The sequence below is a fragment of the Erpetoichthys calabaricus genome, chromosome 7 (assembly GCF_900747795.2).
Source record: "Erpetoichthys calabaricus chromosome 7, fErpCal1.3, whole genome shotgun sequence".
NCBI classification, from domain to species: domain Eukaryota; kingdom Metazoa; phylum Chordata; class Cladistia; order Polypteriformes; family Polypteridae; genus Erpetoichthys; species Erpetoichthys calabaricus.
In genome coordinates, this window is record NC_041400.2 from 193,578,551 (window position 1) to 193,598,170 (window position 19,620).

General features: G+C 41.6%; 1 protein-coding gene across 1 annotated transcript in view; it reads left to right on the forward strand.

Annotated features, from left to right (window-relative positions):
- Positions 1 to 19,620, forward strand: part of elp1 (elongator acetyltransferase complex subunit 1) — a 181,734-nt gene that overhangs the window by 99,067 nt on the left and 63,047 nt on the right. Inside the window, exons 19-23 of the mRNA XM_051929899.1 lie at positions 652 to 767; positions 3,016 to 3,089; positions 9,232 to 9,310; positions 9,552 to 9,631; positions 17,894 to 18,031. Of these exons, the coding sequence (XP_051785859.1) occupies positions 652 to 767; positions 3,016 to 3,089; positions 9,232 to 9,310; positions 9,552 to 9,631; positions 17,894 to 18,031 (487 nt within the window). The remainder of the gene's footprint in view (positions 1 to 651; positions 768 to 3,015; positions 3,090 to 9,231; positions 9,311 to 9,551; positions 9,632 to 17,893; positions 18,032 to 19,620) is intronic.

The window sequence follows — 19,620 nt, forward strand, 5'->3', positions numbered from 1 at the left end:
AACTGAGTACCATTATGAATGATGCTGCGCATTCTCTCTGTGACACAACAACATTGAAGACTTTCAGCCAACATATTATTCAACGGAATTGTGTCAAAAAATGCAACTGGAGCTCCTTTATACCAACAGCAATACGCTGGCATAGCACCTCACTGGGACTGCCAAGTCAGAAGTTTTTCTTTCTTGTTAAATTTCTTTCTTTTTAGTCATGCCGGTGTGTGTTCAGACTGTAGTGTTTTTGTGTGTATGTATATATATGTGTGTGTGTGTGTGTGTGTGTGTCTAAGCATCTATCTATCTATCTATCTATCTATCTATCTATCTATCTATCTATCTATCTATCTATCTATCTATCTATCTATCATCCAACCCGCTATATCCTAACTACAGGGTCACGGAGGTCTGCTGGAGCCAATCCCAGCCAACACAGGGCGCAAAGCAGGAAATAAACCCTGGGCAGGGCGCCAGCCCACCGCTCTGTCTGTCTGTCTGTCTGTCTCATAAAGAGCCTTTTCTGTCTGTCTGCCTGAATACTTTTCTAAGATAATGTGTATATATATGTGTGTTTGTTTTATTGTTTGTTTTTGTTTAATATAACCTACTACTACTATTCATTTTCAGTTAGTAATCCCTTAAATAATTTCTCATCAGGCATTCAGGCCTCTTTGTCTGCCGATGCTAGCCAGAATGATGAAATTGTACGCAGAGTGGAGAGAGGTTCCAGGATAGTAACTGTTGTGCCTCAGGATACAAAGGTGATTCTACAGGTAAGTCAGGTGAAATTTGTTTTTATGAGGTGTATAAGCAGCTTAAAAAGTTTCTGTGAAATTTCTTAAGAACAGCTACAAATTGTAATTAATTTTCATTTGGTGCCATAATGATACCAGTTCTATATAATAGCCATGAATCCCTAAAGACATAACACATTGTTGAGCTGTTTTTGAAAACCTGCTACAGAAATATTTGGATAGTCCCGTTTTTCTCTAGAGAAGTTAATACTAGGACCCAACTCTCTGTCACTCTTAGTATTTGCCCTGAATCTTACTTGCACCGTGTCCTAGTTAAACATGTGCCTGGTTGAACTGGTGTGTGTGTGTGTGTGTGTGTGTGTATGTGTATGCGTGTGTGTGTGTGTACAGTGCCCTCCACTATTATTGGCACCCCTTGTAAAAATTAGTAAGAAGGGGTTAGAAAAAAATCACTGCTGAAGAACCGTCATCTTGCACTGAAAAAATGAGAAACATCTGACTTTTAATTAAAACAAGTTCATTCAAAGAAAAACAAAGCTCTCATCAAGAAATGAATATTTTTAACAAAAACACATTTAGATAGATAGATAGATACTTTATTAATCCCAAGGGGAAATTCACATATTCCAGCAGCAGCATACAGATAAAAACAATATTAAATTAAAGAGCAATAAAAGTGCAGTGCAAGTTAAAAAGTGCAAGGTGGAGAGTGTGAGGCAGGTATAATAGACAACAACTTTGTACAATGTTAACGTTTACCCCCCCCGGGTGGAATTGAAGAGTCGCATAGTGTGGCAGAGGAACGATCTCCTCAGTCTGTCAGTGGAGCAGGACGGTGACAGCAGTCTGTCTCTGAAGCTGCTCCTCTGTCTGGAGATGATCCTGTTCAGTGGATTCTCCATGACTGACAGGAGTCTGCACAGCACAAATGTCTGTTGATGGCGTTCTCATTTGATAGCCAAGATTCGGCCAGCTCTCTGGCACTTTTGGTACTGGCCTTAAATCTTACTTGTACATTGTCCCAGTTAAATGTATGTCTATCTTGGCTATCAAATGAGAACGCCATCGACAGACATTTGGACATAAATCCAGCATATGCAAACTTAAGAAGAACATGTTCATAATAAATAAAATCTTTACAACCAATAACCCCCCCCCCCTTCACACTGACTTAGCCCCCCCCAACTCGTCGCCCCCCCCCCCCCCACTACATAATTTTTTGCTATATATTGCTTTTGATTCTTGTAAGTCTAATCATTATCCTCTGATGAAGGCCCCTGGTAGGGGCTGAAAGTTCAGGAATAAAACTATTTTATGATACGTGATTCATTTTCTTCCTTTGTGGATCCTCAGCTGTAAATATAGATAGATATAAATATAGTATGTGTGTGTGTGTATAATGTAGTGACCAGTAGGGAGCATTGCAGCAGCCCCCAAGGAACCCAACATGACTACATGTCCCAGCATGTCCTTTTGGTGTCCATGTGGGAATCCTAACCCAGGCATGGTGACCTCTACCATATCTGGAGAGACACTGATCCAAACCAATCATCTCCCCCTGTTGCTCCATTGTCCTGGCCTCCCGGCCATGTAAAGAACTTTAGTCCATCCTTTCCCGAATGCTAATATATTCACTCAAAGGTTACCACCTCCTGCCAACCTCCTGGCAAAGGCAGGGAACAGCCTACCTTTCTTTGTAGCCATTCAGTATGGTTTCCACCCGGATAGGTAATAAATAGAATATCTATATTGTGAAAACGTGCTGGTTTTTGTGATTTGATATATATATTTTAAAATTGCAGAGTAACTTGATATTATTTTGAATGCTTGTATTTGATTGTTTGTAAAGGGTGATGTGCAGTGTTAACAGATTTTGTGTTCTGCAGTTTGTCAAATTGTCAGTTTGTAATCAGGTTGAGAAAGTCGATATATCCCTACAGTAGATTAGATGAAGAAAAATCTAAATATGTATAAAAAGAATCAAATCACCTTGAAGGCACTGGCCATACAGCAGTCCATCTTTTGGGACAAATAATGGCAGACATGTAATTCTTTTCACAGTCTAGATGAGCTTTTACTGTGAAGTCTACTTTTGAATTCAAACACCCAGGAAAGCTTTTGGTGAAGAAAAAAAAGTAGAATTATTTTGATCGAATTTGTATTGTAAACATTGTAAAGATACCTTGTTGTGTAACACATTCTGTGGAGGTCTACAGGTGTTGCTCTTTATATTTGTATAGCTTTTAACTTGAAACTTATTTTTCAGATGCCTCGAGGAAATCTAGAGACAATCCACCATCGTGCTCTTCTCTTGGCTCGGATTAGGAAATGGCTAGACAGGTAGGAACACCCTGAAGTCTGCAAAGCGTTCAAATGACAAAATGGGACGAGGAGATGAAAGATGTTATTTTAGTCAGCAGACAAAATCCTGGACAAAGGGACATGGAGGTGTCTAAGAAACCACAGGAGACAAAAGAATGATTGTCTAAACAAGCAAAATTAAAAACAAAAAACTCATTTTTTGCAAAACGTCATAACCAAAAGTAGACATTTTTAGCTCTAACAATAAATACCGTATTTACCCGTGTACCACGTGCACATTTTTTCCCGAAAATTAGTATTAGAAAATCAGGTGTGCGTCATACACAAGGATATTTTTTTCTGTAATGTTTACTTCTTCTGCTTGGGCTCTCTCGCTCACTCTCTCTCTCTCTCTCTTGCTCTCTCGCTCACTCGCGTTCTCTCTCTCTCTCTCTCCCTTCCTTGCTCGCTCGCTCGCTCTTTCGTCATGCAACAAAAACAGAAGGGCATTTCGCGGAAAATGCGCCCTAAACTCTTCCTATACAATCACAATGCGCGTTGTACACAGGGAAAATTTTTTCCGTGATTTTCTTTGTAAAAATTATGGTGCGCGTGGTACACGAGTAAATACGGTACTCTAGATAGTAACCAAGAGGTTTTAAACTTATTCTAAAGATTGGTTACCACACTTCTGTTTTATGCAGTCAGTCAGTCAGTCATTACCCAACCCTCTATGCCCTAACACAGGGTCACAGGGGTCTGCTGGAGCCAATCCCTGCCAGCATAAGGCGCATGGCAGGAACAAATCCCGGGCAGAGTGCCAGCAATGATTGCAAAATGTTAAAACTAAGGCTGTGCAATTTCTTCAAAGTTCACATCATCATTTCAAAACACTGACGATGTTCAATACTGTCATGGGTGGGATTGGGAGGGTTCTGGTGTGAGAGATGCTCTACCCACATACCGTGAAAAGCATCTACATGGGAGTCTACACAGGCATTTTAACTTGGGTTGCAGGTGTCAGTTTTGTTGGGTCACAGGCTGCTACAAGTCAACACACATAGCGGTATTCAGTGATGTTATTACGGTGATTCATTTCAAGTTAATTCCGACAAATCACTATAACGTATTGGCACATAACTCTAAAATTAGTTCTGCCTCAAAACATTGATTTGAATAAATATCTACCAACAGGAAACTAAAAGTTACTACCATATATACTTGCGTATAAGTTGGGTCTTGAAACCTGAAAAATTGATCCTAAAATCAGGACCCTGACTTATACGTACGTTCAAAAATACGACACTTAGATTTTTTTTTTTTCATCTTCTTGTCTCCTCCAATCTCAGTTTCTCAGACACATTGAATTTTGTTGCAGCAGCGCAGTTACCAATTTCTTTCGCCACTTCAACGACTTAATTTACAACCAGCTTCATAATTTCTTCTGATCGAAAGCTCCATTGTAGATAAGGGATGCTCTTACGATAAAGGTGTTTGAGGGTGTGAGATACAAAAAGCACAAATCAGTGCAAACGTCACTTCAGAATAGTTTGGGTATTACCGTGTGTTCACATAGGCACAGTACAGAGAAAAAAAGAAAGCCGTGTGCTCCGTGGTTCCTCTCTCAGGCGGGCATTAGCATATCGTAATCTCTTGGACCAATAGCAGAAGTTTTCCACATTCAACTTATTACTTTTACTCTCTCAAACACAGCATCCTCCATGTTCTGAACAAAAAAAGCGACTTGACATGTTTAGAGAAAAAAAGAAAAATTCGTACTTAGTTCTTTCCTAGTGGCTTGGCTATATTGCATACCGTATATGCTCCAATAGAGGCCCCCAGTGTTTATTTGCAAAACTAGCCTCGGCTCCCGGCGCTTAATAGAGACCAGCTGCTATTAGAGACCGGCCATTATTAACAAAAACCTTCATTTTTTCGCGCGTGTCGGTACAGTTTCCACCGCAGTATTCCATCGCACGAATCTTAAAGGCAATGTCAAATGACCGTTTCGGCGGCATTTTGGAAGGCAATGTACCGTAGAACGACACGACCGTATAGGTGAAAAAATTGCAATGGTAAACTCTGCTGACCCACTACCGGCACCGTCTTCGCCCAGTGCTTCTTCCAAAATGAAACGGTTTTAGAAACCGGTATATCCGTATTTCTTATATATGAAACGTGCTGACATGCACATGTATTACACACGTCTATAAAGATACAGACACTTACAATGTACGCTAGTAGGCAAATATCAAAGACCCGGCTACTGTTAGAGACCGGCTACTATTTGGCCGCGTTCCCTCTGAAGCCCGGTGCTTATTAGAGACTGACGACAATAAGAGACTCGGCGTTTATTGGAGTATATACGGTATTTGCTTTTTCTTAAACGACATGCTGCAAAAAGCACAATGCTGAGTGGTGGTTGGTATAGTGAGCTTGCAATATACAATGTGCTTGCAGAAGGACATCTGCAATGGATTTTTAAAGTTATATATCCAAGGAGTGCTTTAAATTGAGTGTAATCAGTTTATTTCACATTTATAATTTTGTGTACACAGTACAATTACATTGCTATTTGTCCGCAACCTGTGCTTGAAGTGGAAACTCCCAATCCTTATATTATTTCGCTTGTGTCCGTCCGTGCTCGATATGAACAACGGTTGCCACAACTACTCTATCCCTCCACAACAACAGCGAGGAATCCTGGTGTTCCTGGCAGAGTTTTGGTCTTCGGCTTATCATCAAGTCTTCAGTTCGTCAATGTCACCAGTTATCGACTGTGGTATTTGACTGTTTATTCGGTGCATGCTTTGTTGCTGACTGAAACTGCATTATGACACGACCATTTTACACCTCCTTTTTCCTTCACTTCAACGTAAGCCTCCCGATAAAATGAAAAGGCACATCCAGCGTAGTGGCAACCAAGAAAAACAATCTCGCCGGCCTACATACTCACACCAACGCACAGAAGCAGAAACATCGACATCACGCCAGACCAACCAGCACAGGCAAGATACCTTAGAACAACAAAGACAACGTATGACAAACCACAGAGCGACATTATCTGAAGATCAGTGGCAGCAAGTCTTGCACAGAGACAGTGAACGAAAAATGAATTACACACACAGCCTTTCTGAAGAGCAGCGGCAAACTGCCAGACGACTTCAAACATTATGACAGAAAAACTACAGGGATTCAACACCACTGACGACTCAAAACAAGATATTCCCTTTATATTACGGCGTAGGCAATTCCCCGTTCGTTTAGCATATTGTATGACTATCACCAAGTCACAACGACAAACGTTTAATAACGTCAGAGTTTATTTGCCAGTTTTACCAATGGCCAATTGTACACGACATTTTCCAGAGTTACATTGAAACCCGGGTTAAACGTACAGGTACTTGTGGGTTACACATAGGGGAATATTTTCACTGACAGTAACATTTATGCAACAGATTGTGTTTTCCGACAATTATTATAGACGTCGGTATGCTACATTACCTGACGTCAACACTTCACACATACTGACTTATGCATGTGCCCTGCATTTCCCTTCTTATCCAATATGTTCTGTTAATCTGTTCGTGTTACACTTTGTATTGTAAATATTCCTGCTGTTGTGACTGTAATAATATCCCATACTGATCATGTGACTATCCTCTCACAATTCACTAGTTATTAAAATAATCTCTTTTCTTACTGTAACATGTGATGTTCTTCTCTCCCTCATCATCATTTCATTAACGCTTTTGTTCTTGCCAAATTTTCACAAGCCTGATTTACTAGTTCTTTATTACTTTTAATAATTTAAATTATTACTTTTAATCTTTTGGAGGTCAGTGTGCTTGTATAAAATTTTATGTGATATCGAAGGGAGGAGGCATCCCCATGAAGCATTGAGCGCCATTGGTACTGGTTCTCTTGAGGTACTGCCCACAAGACCAGACCAGCACCACCATGCCACCACTTTCCTTCTCTGGTGCCCAAATCTCACTGCATACGTCATGTAAAACATAACACAACAATGATAGGTTCCAGCTGCCCCAGGACCCTGCTCATAATAAGTGGGTTAGGAAAACGGATGGTGAATGAAAAATATTGCAGCGTTAACTGACAAAAGTTGCATTAGCCTGTGGATCAGTCGCCCACCATATAAGCTGACGTTCCATCACACGAATGAGAGCAGCTTCTAGGGACCCTTTAAAACCAAAGTCTCAAAAGAATTCCAACTTTTGTGGCCAAGAGAAACAATCATTTTAAGGAGATGTAAAGAGTAAGAAATTGTGGGCACTAGGTTTCTAATTTGGCTCTGTGTGAGTAGGAATAGGTGAGGTCTGATTATGTGAGGGAATGGTGCCATCTACAGTTGTGCTTGAAAGTTTGTAAACCCTTTAGAATTTTCTATATTTCTGCATAAATATGACCTAAAACATCATCAGATTTTCCTAAAAGTAGATAAAGAGAAACCAGTTAAACAAATGAGACAAAAATATTATACTTGGTCATTTATTTATTAAGGAAAATGATCGAATATTCCATATTTGTGACTGGCAAAAGTATGTGAACCTCCAGGATTATCAGTTAGTTTGAAGGTGAAATTCGAGTCAGGTGTCTTCAATCAATGGGATGACAATCAGGTGTGAGTGAGCACCCTGTGTTATATAAAGAACAGGATCTATCAAAGTCTGCTCTTCATAACACATGCTTGTGGAAGTGTATCATGGCACGAACAAAGGAGATTTCTGAGGACCTCACAAAAAGAGTTGTTGATGCTCATCAGGCTGGAAAAGGTTACAAAACCATCTGTAAAGAGTTTGGACTCCACCAATCCACAGTCAGACAGATTGTGTACAAATGGGGGAAATTCAAGACCATTGTTACCCTCCAACAAAGATCACTCCAAGAGCAAGGCATGTAATAGTCGGCGAAGTCACAAAGGACCTCAGGGTAACTTCTAAGCCACTGAAGGCCTCTCTCATGTTCATGTTCATGAGTCCACCATCAGGAGAACACTGAACAACAATGGTGTGCATGGCAGGGTTGCAAGGAGAAAGCCACTGCTCTCCAAAAAAAACATTGCTGCTCACCTGCAGTTTGCTAAAGATCACGTGGACAAACCAGAAGGCCATTGGAAGAATATTTTGTGGACGGATGAGACCAAAATAGAACTTTTTTGGTTTAAATGAAAAGCGTTATGTTTGCAGAAAGGAAAACACTGCATTCCAGCATAAGAACCTTATCCCAGCTGTGAAACATGGTGGTGGTAGTATCATGGTTTGGGCCTGTTTTGCTGCATCTGGGCCAGGATGGCTTGCCTTCATTGATGGAACAATGAATTCTGAATTATATCAGAGAATTCTAAAGGAAAATGTCAGGACATCTGTCCATGAACTGAATCTCAAGAGAAGGTGGGTCAACGACCGTAAGCACACAAGTCGTTCTACCAAAGAATGGTTAAAGAAGAATAAAGTTTAATGTTTTGGAATGGCTAAGTCAAAGTCCTGACCTTAATCCAATCGAAATGTTGTGGAAGGACCTGAAGTGAGCAGTTAATGTGAGGAAACCCACCAACATCCCAGAGTTGAAGCTGTTCTGTACGGAGGAATGGGCGAAAATTCCTCCAAGCCGGTGTGCAGGACTGATCAACAGTTAGCGGAAATGTTTAGTTGTAGTTATTGCTGCAAAGGGGGGTCACACCAGATACTTAAAGCAAAGGGTCACATACTTTTGCCACTCATAAATTGTCCTCAATAAATAAATGACCAAGTATAATATTTTGGTCTCATTTGTTTAACTGGTTTCTTTTTATCTACTTTTAGGACTTGAGTGAAAATCTGATGATGTTTTAGGTCATATTTATGCAGAAGTATAGAAAATTCTAAAGGATTCACAAACTGTCGAGCACAACTATACATCTTTGGTTCCTTCCCAATTTGGACCTGAATGGACTTTTCCCTCAGTGACAATGATTTTGATAAAAAGTGTACAGAAAATGAGTGCATGTATGGGTATCTAAAAAAAAAAGCAGAAACTTTTCATATTAGCAAAGGCTCTTGCCTAAGAATCCTAAGAAAATAATTCACGCTTTTAAGTTTTCATGTTTTACATGTTGGCTAAGAAGCTCATGAAATGAGTAACTGGCGGTCTCAGTAATGGATTTGTCTCTTATTGTTTCTAGGCTGATGTTTAAAGAAGCTTTTGATTGTATGCGAAAGCACAGGATAAATCTTAATCTGCTTTATGATCACAATCCCAAGGTACAACTTTCTACTGTTAATACCAGAGAAACTGCGGTTTGTTTGATACATCATATGTTGCTCTCTAAGGTCTTAAAAATATGCTCGGCTGCTGGGAAAAATGAATAAATTGTTGTAGATCTTAATTCTGCAATCAGATAAACAAAATATTGTTAAAAATGCTCTTGTTTATTTGATGAGAGCAAACGCATTGTGTTACAGAATTGTTTCCTAACGGGCAGCTATGCTTTTTCATTTTCAGGTATTTCTTGACAACGTGGAGGTGTTCCTAAATCAGATTGACTCTGTCAGTTATATCAACCTGTTTTTAACAGATTTAAGGTAATTCCAGAAGCTTCTATAATCCTGTATGAGGTTGTTTTTGTTGAACCGTGTAATAAATTACACTGTGCTTTAGTTACATTTCTGTAAACGATATTACTAGTAATAATTTCAGTTCATTGTTTGAAACGTTTTTCTTAACTGCACTTGAACTGTCAGTTTCAATATTATAGTACACTGGTAAGTGCTGCCATAAAGGCGCTATATAAATAAAATGTATTATTATTGTTATTTTCATGGATCCCACATCCTGGGTTCACATCCCATAGCCAGACATTGTCTGTGTGGAGTTTTCACACTCTTCCTATGTTCTTGTGGGGTTTCCCTAAGATACTCCAGTTCTCTTCCCACATCCACAAAGACGGACAGGTTAGGTTAATCAGGGATTCAAATTGGTAAGGTGTGTGTGTGTGTGTGTGTGTGTTCCTCAGTGTATGTGCTTGTTCCCCCCACTAACCTGAATTCAATTGAGTGGGTTTGAGAATCATATATAAAAGGACTAGGGGGCTCTGCCCCCTGCTCGCTTCGCTCGCCAACCCCTGGTGTTGGGAAATGACAAAGAGCGTGATGTATGAATGAGATATAGAATAGTGTGAAGGTGTAGATGATGCAAATAGAAAGCAAACAATAAAGTGTGTGGCACAGTGTAAAGGGTTATTGGAAAATTTCTTTGTACACGCCGTTTAAGTGTAAAAGGTAATTTCAGGTCAGAACTTGTAAGGTCAATGAAGATGGTCATTATCGTGATCAGAGTCAAGTTTGTCAGAGCTTAGAAAGAGTTGTGTCTCTCCAGGAAGTAATGCAATGACTTGGGTATTTATGTTTTCTACATTAATATTGTTTGGACATAATATAGTGTGTTATGTTAAAAGAGGCATTTGGTCTAATGAGATTGCTGTTCCAAATATCTGTGTAACTAAGTCGTCGCAGATAAAGGCTTGAGGAATTGTAATAATATCTGGGTGAAGTCTATCTGTATTGGTGAGTGTACCATCTCCCAGTTGTAATAACCAATTGTTATGATCTGGATCTGGACATCGCATGTTTTGTACTAACTGTATCTTTTGAAAGCAATGCCAATTGTCTGCGTATTTTAAGGTGCACTGAACAATAGCTGAGCGCATGGCATGTGGAACAATAGCTAAGCACTGTCTAAAATCTCCTCCTAATAAAAGTACTTTTCCTCCAAAGGGAAGATTATTATTCATAAACGTTTGTAGAAGTTTATGAATGGTGTTGAGTAAGTGACTGGATGCCATTGTACATTCATCAATAATTAACAGTTTTGCAAGATGGATGTCATGTGCAGTGCCACTGTTAATGTTCATAGTGGATATCGATTTGTAGGATCTAATGCAGTTCATAAAGTTTTCACTTTCAGGTACATCGTTAGTTAGAAGCTTCTGTAGATATTCAGGATATGAATGTAAAGGAGGCAGTCTAATTTGACCCTTTTGACAACAACGTGTAAATTCATTACTTGTATTGCCAGTTGTTTCTTCAGGGAAGTTAAGTGAATGACAATGACTGCAAATGACATTTATTAATCTCAATGAATTTTCCTGAATAGTGGACTCATTATTGAACGCGTTGTCAGTTAACTGGCGCAAGCGTTTAGCAGGTGTCTGTCGTTGATGTCCGTGACGTGTATGTTTTGCTTGTGCCGTTTGAGAGGCGCGTCGTTGTATGTCCAGTATTTGGGACGTGTTGTTTTGGACCTGTAATCGATTTGCCTCTGCTGTGTGAGAAGCCCGTTGTAGTCTACTGCGTGCATTGTTTGTATTGAGTGTTGCTCGTTTTTGTATGTCGGTCAGTTGAGCTTTGTCTTTTTGGAGCCTTGCCTGCTTGTTTTTCGGCATTCCAGATGCACGGTGTAGACGTCTGCGTTTATTTATTTTGTCCCTTCGCTGCCGTTTCTGTATGTCTGAGACGCGAGGTGTTTCGTTTTGAATCCGTGCCTGTTTCGATGCAGCACTTTGACACGCGTGCTGTACGCGTGTACGTTCATTGTGTCTGTCCATATATGCTCGTTTCTGTTAATGTGTTAGTTGAGCTTTGCGTTTTTGGAGCCGAGACATTTTTTCTTCCGGAGGTTCAGAAGCGCGTTGTATGCGCCGCCGTGTATTTTGTTTTTTCATGCGGGTTCGTGTGTTTGGTCCCGTTATCCGAGCCGTATCGTTTTGTACCTGTGATCGTGTATTCATGACTTGTTTGTTCTTCAGCGTGAGAAATATGGATAAGTAATAAGGAGGATCGCACTCACTGTTAGTATGGAGCCTTTTCTGCAGTTGAACGGTTAATAGTGCCTCATTGTAATGAGATCTACCTATGCTGCATAGTGTGAAGGTGTTGAGATGACGTATGTTTAATACGGACGGTTCCTTTAGAAATGGGGCTTTGGGTGTTACTTCTTATTGATGTTAGTGTGTTTGTGGGTCTGAATCATTGTTTTTGTGAACGTTTCGTGTGCCATGTCTGTAGTCTGTCCCGTTTCGTGTCTAATGGGCTTTGTGTGGCGGTCACGGCTTCTTTTTTTTTGGTGTGCTAGGAGCTTGTTGAATCCTCCTCTTTGTGTGCGTCCCGTTTCGTGTGCAATGGGATTCGTGCGGTGCTGTGTGCTTTGCCGGCGTCTGAGGGGGGGGGGGGGGGTTGTTGCTTGGAGGGGGTGGTGGGATTGGTGGGGCGCGAGCGGCTTCTTTTTTTTTGTGTGCCAGAGGCTTGTTGAATCCTCCTCTTTGTGTGTGTCCCGTCCATTGCTTGTAGGGGGGGGGTGGGGGGTGCTTGGAGGTGGGTGTGGGATTTGTGGGGCGCGAGCGGCTTCTTTTTTTTTGTGTGCTAGTTTCGTGTGCAATGGGTTTCGTGCGGCGCTGTGTGCGTTGCCAGCGTTTGACTCCTTTTTTCTGTGGTCGCGGCGCCTCATTTCTTTGACTCCTTTTTTCTGTGGTCGTGGCGCCTCATTTCTTGGGGCGCCTGCGCAGTACGTCTTTTGCGTCCACGGCCCATGGCCGGATGTCCCTGCGTCCATCCGGTTTAACATTCTCGGTTAGTAATGTGGATGTGCAGATCCAGAGTAGAGTCATTTGAAGAAACGCAGCCTCTATGCCAGGGGTGTCGAACTCCAGGCCTGGACGTCCTCAGTGGCTGCAGGTTTTCATTCTCACCCTTTTCCTAATCAGTGACCAGGTTTCACTGCTAATTAACTCCTTTACCTTCATTTTAATAGCCATGTTTTTAAGGGTTCAGTCCTCAGAATTGATTCTTTTCTTCATTAAATGGCAGACAAACAGAAATGAGACGTGAAACAAACCGACTAAACTGGGGCTTCAAACTCCAACCAATTTCACTCCAATCATTTTCTTAACGAGAAGTTGATTCTTGTTGTTAATTAAACTCGTTATTTAATTGCATGGCTTGTTGCTGCTCTCGTTCTGCCCCAGCAGATATTTGCAAAACTGTTATTTTTCGGCTTTTTCTAAGAACGCCGTCATAATGTTTTGGTGACCTCGGAAATCAGTCTTACTGAGAACTTCTTCTTTCTTTATTTTCAAATATTGTGTGATTGGGCACAGGTGAGCCGGTCATATAGTGGCCTGTTTTGTGTCTCATTATTGTTTGGCTGCTAATTAAGGAGAAAGAAACAACTATGGGGCCTGGGTTAAGTTAATTAAAAGAAGTAATCAGCAGCAAAATGTGGTCACTATTGAAGAAGATGGCAAGAATGAAAACCTGCAGCCACTGTGGCCCTCATGACTGGACTTCGACACCCCTGCTTTATAGCTTTGGCTTAAGTGTTTTTACTCTGCTCTGTCACACCATTTTAATAGATCTTGATTTGTTGAGCTTATGTGTTATTAATTTTTATTTTATACCTTAAATTGATTGGTTTTCTTATAACCTCACTGGCTTCTTAACAACCATAATGGTTCCTGATTTTTATGGTAACAACTCTTGTAATCAAAACTGATCATTCAGCATTTTTAAATGTTTTCAGTTGCCTTTCTCCTCAAGGTTGCTGGATATCATGGCTGGCATGTACACTGGTACTGGGAGTGCTGTGCACAGTGTGTTTTTCCCAGTTGATTCTGGGGTTTGTTAGGGGTGTGTTTTTGCTCCTACTCTGTTCTTTGCTTGCATGGACTGGTGAAGAAAGATTCACTGATCTTGACTTTGCTGACGATGCTGTGATCTTCGCGGAGTCAATGGAGGCTCCGATCGGGGCACTTGAGAGACTGAGTGAGGGGTCTGAGTGTCTGGGCTTGTGAGGGTCCTGATAAAAACCAACATCCAGGCCTTTAATGACCTCTTGGGCACGGCCATCAGCAGTGTGTCTGTCTGTGGAGAGTGTCGACCTCATCGAGAGATTTACTTACTTTGGCAGTGACGTTTCCTATGAAGTCAGTAGACGGATTGGGAGAGCATGGGGGGTCATGAGGTCGCTGGAAAGAGTTGTGTGGCGCTCCCGATATCTCTGCAAAGGGACGAAGGTCCAAGTCTTTAGAGTCCTGGTGCTTCCTGTCTTGCTATATGGTTGTGAGACATGGATGCTATCCAGTGTTTGGAACTGTGAAATTGTGAATTTCCCCTTGGGATTAATAATGAATGAATGAATGTATGTATGTATGTATGTATGTCTGTCTGTCTGTCTGTCTGTTAGTCATATAGTGCCTTTCACCTATCTATCTATCTATCTATCTATCTATCTATCTATCTATCTATCTATCTATCTATCTATCTATCTATCTATCTATCTATCTATCTATCTAGTCTCCAAGGGGAGAGTTGGCTTTTTGGTTTGCTGAATGATTCTTCTCCTTCATTATCTTCAGGCTTTTATTCTTAATCAGTTTTTGTCTCTGAGCTACAAAAAGGACATAGCAGCACCAGAGAAAGGTCCAGAGAAGAGCAACTCGGCTGATTCAGAGCTACAGGGGATGAATTATGAGGAAAGATTAAAAGAGCTGAGCCTTTACAGTTTAAGTAAAAGAAGATTAAGAGGTGACCTGAGTGAAGTGTTTAAAATTATGAAGGGAATTAGTCCAGTGGATCAAAATGGTGACTTTAAAATGAGTTCAACAAGAACACGGGGACACATAAACTTGTGAAAGGTAAATTTCGCACAAACATTTAGGGAGTTTTTCTTAACACACAGAACCACAGATACCTGGAATAAGTGACCAAGTAGTGTGGTAGACAGTGGGACTTTAGGGACCCTCACAACTCGACTTCATGTTGTTTTGCGAATAGGAACAGCGAGCTTTGTTGGGCTGAACGGCCTGTTCTCATATAGATTGTTCTTAACTCTCAATATGTCCCTTCAAGAAGTCAGTCTGTCTGCTGACCGTCCCTCCTTGTGCCAGACATGCAAAGACTGGACAGTGCTTCTGTGGTCTGGCTTCACAGCTATGGAATGATTTGCCTTTGTCTGTCAGTCCTGAACCCAATTTATTTAAGTTTAGGTAAGTTTTTCATTAGATATTTTGGAGCTGCTTAGTTTCTCTTCAACAGGGTAGCTGCTGTTGTATTGACAAAGAGTTTGGGATACCGACGTGTGCCTTAGGCTAGTTGCACGTATAATTATATAGTAGTACTAATCCCTCTTGCTCGGTTTTTTGTCTTGTTCTCTGTTACTTTTGACGCCTTCACCTTCCAGATAGATATTTATTTGTCCCCAGGGGAAATTTGGCAATCACCTAATCATTCTTGTATTTAATATAACTTGCCTTGTAAGTCGCTTTGGATAAAGACATCGGCTAAACCTTTATATATAATACACTACCATGGCTGTTCATTTGTCTGTCTAGGACTTTAAATCACCTGTAGCTCGCAAACTGTTTGACGTATTGACCTAAAATTTGGTACACAAATACTACGTGACATCTACTATCCGCTTCCATGGTGAAGATTGACCTCCAAGGTTATTCCTCTTTTTATTTGTATTTTATTTTATTGTAGAATCAACTCTGGGGAGTGGCCAGCTGCACTCCCAGGTATTTATAGGTCTGCACCTTCTGCACCACAGTCACCTCTGATGATCACGGGGTCCATGAGGGGTCTGGTCCTCCTAAAATCCACCACCAGCTCCTTGGTTTTGCTGGTGTTCAGTTGTAGGTGGTTTGAGTCGCACCATTTAACAAAGTCCTTGATTAGGTTCCTATACTCCTCCTCCTGCCCACTCCTGATGCAGCCCACGATAGCAGTGTCATCAGCGAACTTTTGCACGTGGCAGGACTCCGAGTTGTATTTGAAGTCTGATGTATGTTGGCTGAACAGGACCGGAGAAAGTACAGTCCCCTGTGGCGCTCCTGTGATGCGGACAACAGTGTCAGACCTGCAGTTCCCGAGATGCACATACTGAGGTCTGTCTTTAAGATAATCCACGATCCATGCCACCAGGTATGAATCTACTCCCATCTCTGTCATCCCTGAGGAGCAGAGGTTGGATGGTGTTGAAGGCACTAGAGAAGTCCAGGAACATAATTCTTACAGCACCACTGCCACTGTCCAAGTGGGAGAGGGATCGGTGTAGCATGTAGATGATGGCAACCTCCACTCCCACCTTCTCCTGGTATGCGAACTGCAGAGGGTCGAAGGCGTGGCGGACCTGTGGCCTAAGGTGGTGAAGCAGCAGCCGCTCCATGGTCTTCATCACATGTGACGTCAGGGCGACAGGCCGGAAGTCATTCAGCTCACCAGGACGTGATACCTTATGGACTGGGGTGATGCAAGATGTTTTCCAAAGCCTTGGAACATGTACTAAGTAATTGCAACACAAATACTGACTCAGTTCAGTTTTAACGAGAAAAAATGTCGACGAAAGAGAAGAAGCAGCGGGCCGCTAGGGTGGAGAAAAGAAGAGCTGCTCAGGAATCAGCAGGCGCATCAACTTCTGAGCAAACGAATGATAAACGTACAGAGAAAGAGGATGAAAACTAGGAATGGTCAAGTCAAGCGTGTTCACTGCACGTTATCATGCAGTGCGCCGTTACTGGTAATAATAATACAACAGGGAGATTCACTTGAAAGAGTCCCCGAATATTCTGTAATAACTTTTGCTAGGATGAAGAAATCTAAAACAAAGCACCGTGCAATGTGCTCCTCAGTATATGGAGCTTCGAACAAGCCAGGAAGACCCTGCGTCAGAGCGATGAGGTAGATGCCAGACAGTTGTGGCGACGTTTAACCTCCATTTGCAACTTCTGGGTGCATCCCGCCTGTACCCCTTCACTCAGTCGCTCGACTTCTCATCAGGATGATGGTGTACAGCATCGAGCAGCGCGTCTTCATGGTGCGAACCTATTGGGTCACCTTGACTTGATGACAGCATCAAGTGGGTGATCGTGAGTTAACGGAAGGTTACTTTCCAGCAAGATGGAGTGACGTGTCACACATCGGCAAGAAGTATGGCAGAAATTGAGTCCTTGCTCAGCAACAGGGTCATTTCAAAGGGGATTTGGACAACATGGTTGCCGGATCGGGCACCACCAGACTTCAGGAAAAGTCTTATCGGAACAAGCCTTGCACTGTGGAAGGTTTGAAGGAAAATATCCAAGTTGAAATTGCTGCTCTTCGTCCCGAGACGCTTGCCGATATGTTCAGTAACATGCAGCGCCACGTCGAAATGTGTCTGGCAGAAAACGGAAAACCGCTTCCAGCATTGCATGTAATGCAGTCGATTACACATACGTCAAGATATAGAGCTTATTTTTTTGGTTCAGATTGCTTTATCCTAACGGGAGTTACAACTGAATATTTGGGGCATCTTTCGAGTGAATCTCCCTCTACAAATCCCCCAGTACTGAGCAAATGACAAAAAATGTAAACTTTCACTTTCCATCCATCCATCCATTTACCAACCCGCTGAATCCAAACACAGGGTCACGGGGGTCTGCTGGAGCCAATCCCAGCCAACACAGGGCACAAGGCAGGAACCAATCCACCACAGAAAGGCAGGGTGCCAACCCACCACAGAAACTTTCACTTTATCTTCAGTAATGGTGGCCTTGCCCGTTCTGGCTTTCCAAACCTTTTCACCTTTGCTGTGATTGTTTCCCCTAACTCGTTCCTTCCACATGTCACCTGTAGGTTTTACCTGACTGCTTCACCCCAGTCACACATTTCATGCACACTTAAACGGAGAAGCAGTGTTCTGGCTGTTATTTTTAATTTTCAGAGTGGAATTAACTTTCAACTGTGTATTTTTTTTACTGTTGCAGCTCTCAATGAAATGACACTTGTATAACTCAATTTTTAATTGTGTTACAGTGACGAAGACGTCACAAAGACAATGTACCCTTGCGTCTCAGCCAGTACTGATCAGATGACTCAGAAATCCGAAGAAAAGAAAAAAGACCTGGTCTGTGATGCTGTCAGAGCAGCAATGGAGAAACTTGATCCTGATAAGTAAGTTAATTTTGAATTCAATTCTTTCTGCTTTCATAAAGGTTTTAGAATAAGCAGTGTGGACGCTAGGAGTCACTGTTGCCCCCTAAACCCAACAGACAAACACACAGGACACAAGGTAAAAGCACCAAGAAGATATTTATTCAACTTTTCTTCTTATACAGTGCCCTTTAAGCACCACAACTACCAACAGACAATTAAATTAACAAGTACAATATTTTTTGTACATACTTTTTAAAATAATATGTAGAAAAAGAATCCATCCATCCATCCATTTTCCAACCCGCTGAATCCGAACACAGGGTCACGGGGGTCTGCTGGAGCCAATCCCAGCTAACACAGGGCACAAGGCAGGAACCAATCCCGGGCAGGGTGCCAGCCCACTGCAGCATCCATTACCCAACCCACTATATCCTAACTACAGGGTCACGGGGGTCTGCTGGAGCCAATCCCAACCAACACAGGGCGCAAGGCAGGAACAAATCCCCGGGCAGGGTGCCAGCCCACCGCAGGGCACACACCAAGCACACACTAGGGACAATTTAGAATCGCCAATCCACCTAACATGCATGTCTTTGGACTGTGGGAGGAAACCCACGCAGACACGGGGAGAACATGCAAACTCCACGCAGGGAGGACCCAGGAAACGAACTCAGGTCTCCTAACTGCGAGGCAGCCGTGCTACCCACTGCGCCACCCTGCTGCCCTAGAAAAAGAATATTATCCATAATGTATATGGCATTAAAGAAAATAAAATGCTTCTCATAATTACAAGCTGTTATACTGTTTAATGTCTTCTGTAATGTACTTATCTGGAAAAAGCTTTCTGCCACTTGACTAACAAAAGAAAATGAAGAAGAAAACATTAGTTTATTGATATTAAATACTGCTTAATTGCACTTATAGATATGAATCATTTTTAATCATTAATTGCACTACGGCCTTGTTTGTTTTTACTATACCTATACAAGTCTGTTATTCGTCTGTTTTTTTTCTGCAGTGTACTTGTTAGACATTTGTAGTTCTTAAGGTGTAATTATACATCAGGATTACCATTTTCATTATGCAGTACTTGATTCTTACTAAAACATTTACTGTATGATGCACACCAATAAATGATGAACACAGTACAAACCTTTTAAGAAGCACAAAATCTCTCAAATGTTCATAAGATGTTTAACAACACAATGCAAGGCTAACATTCTTAACCTGTTTACAAGTAAAATAGACCAGTTTAGCTTTTAAGTTAACAGGCCTACAGTTTACTACACACCAGTTTCCAATTTAAAATGTAAGCTGCTGCAGTTAACACAAGCTCGCTGTCCAAACTCAAACAAGCAGTGTCCATTTTTAATTAAAGGACAAAATCAAATATCTGAATTGACTGAAGTCGCTGTTCTTGCCATATGTTTAACTGAGCAGGACGACTCCTCCAATTCCTTTTCCCCGATTTATTACTCCACTTTCTTTAATGTAAAGGCTAATATTCCCATCTTTTCTCTCTCCTGTAAAGTCTGCACATCCTGTTCTCTGCTCACAGCAGTATGACGTGCGCAGTTTCAGCAACCGTCATACCACACATTAAGAAG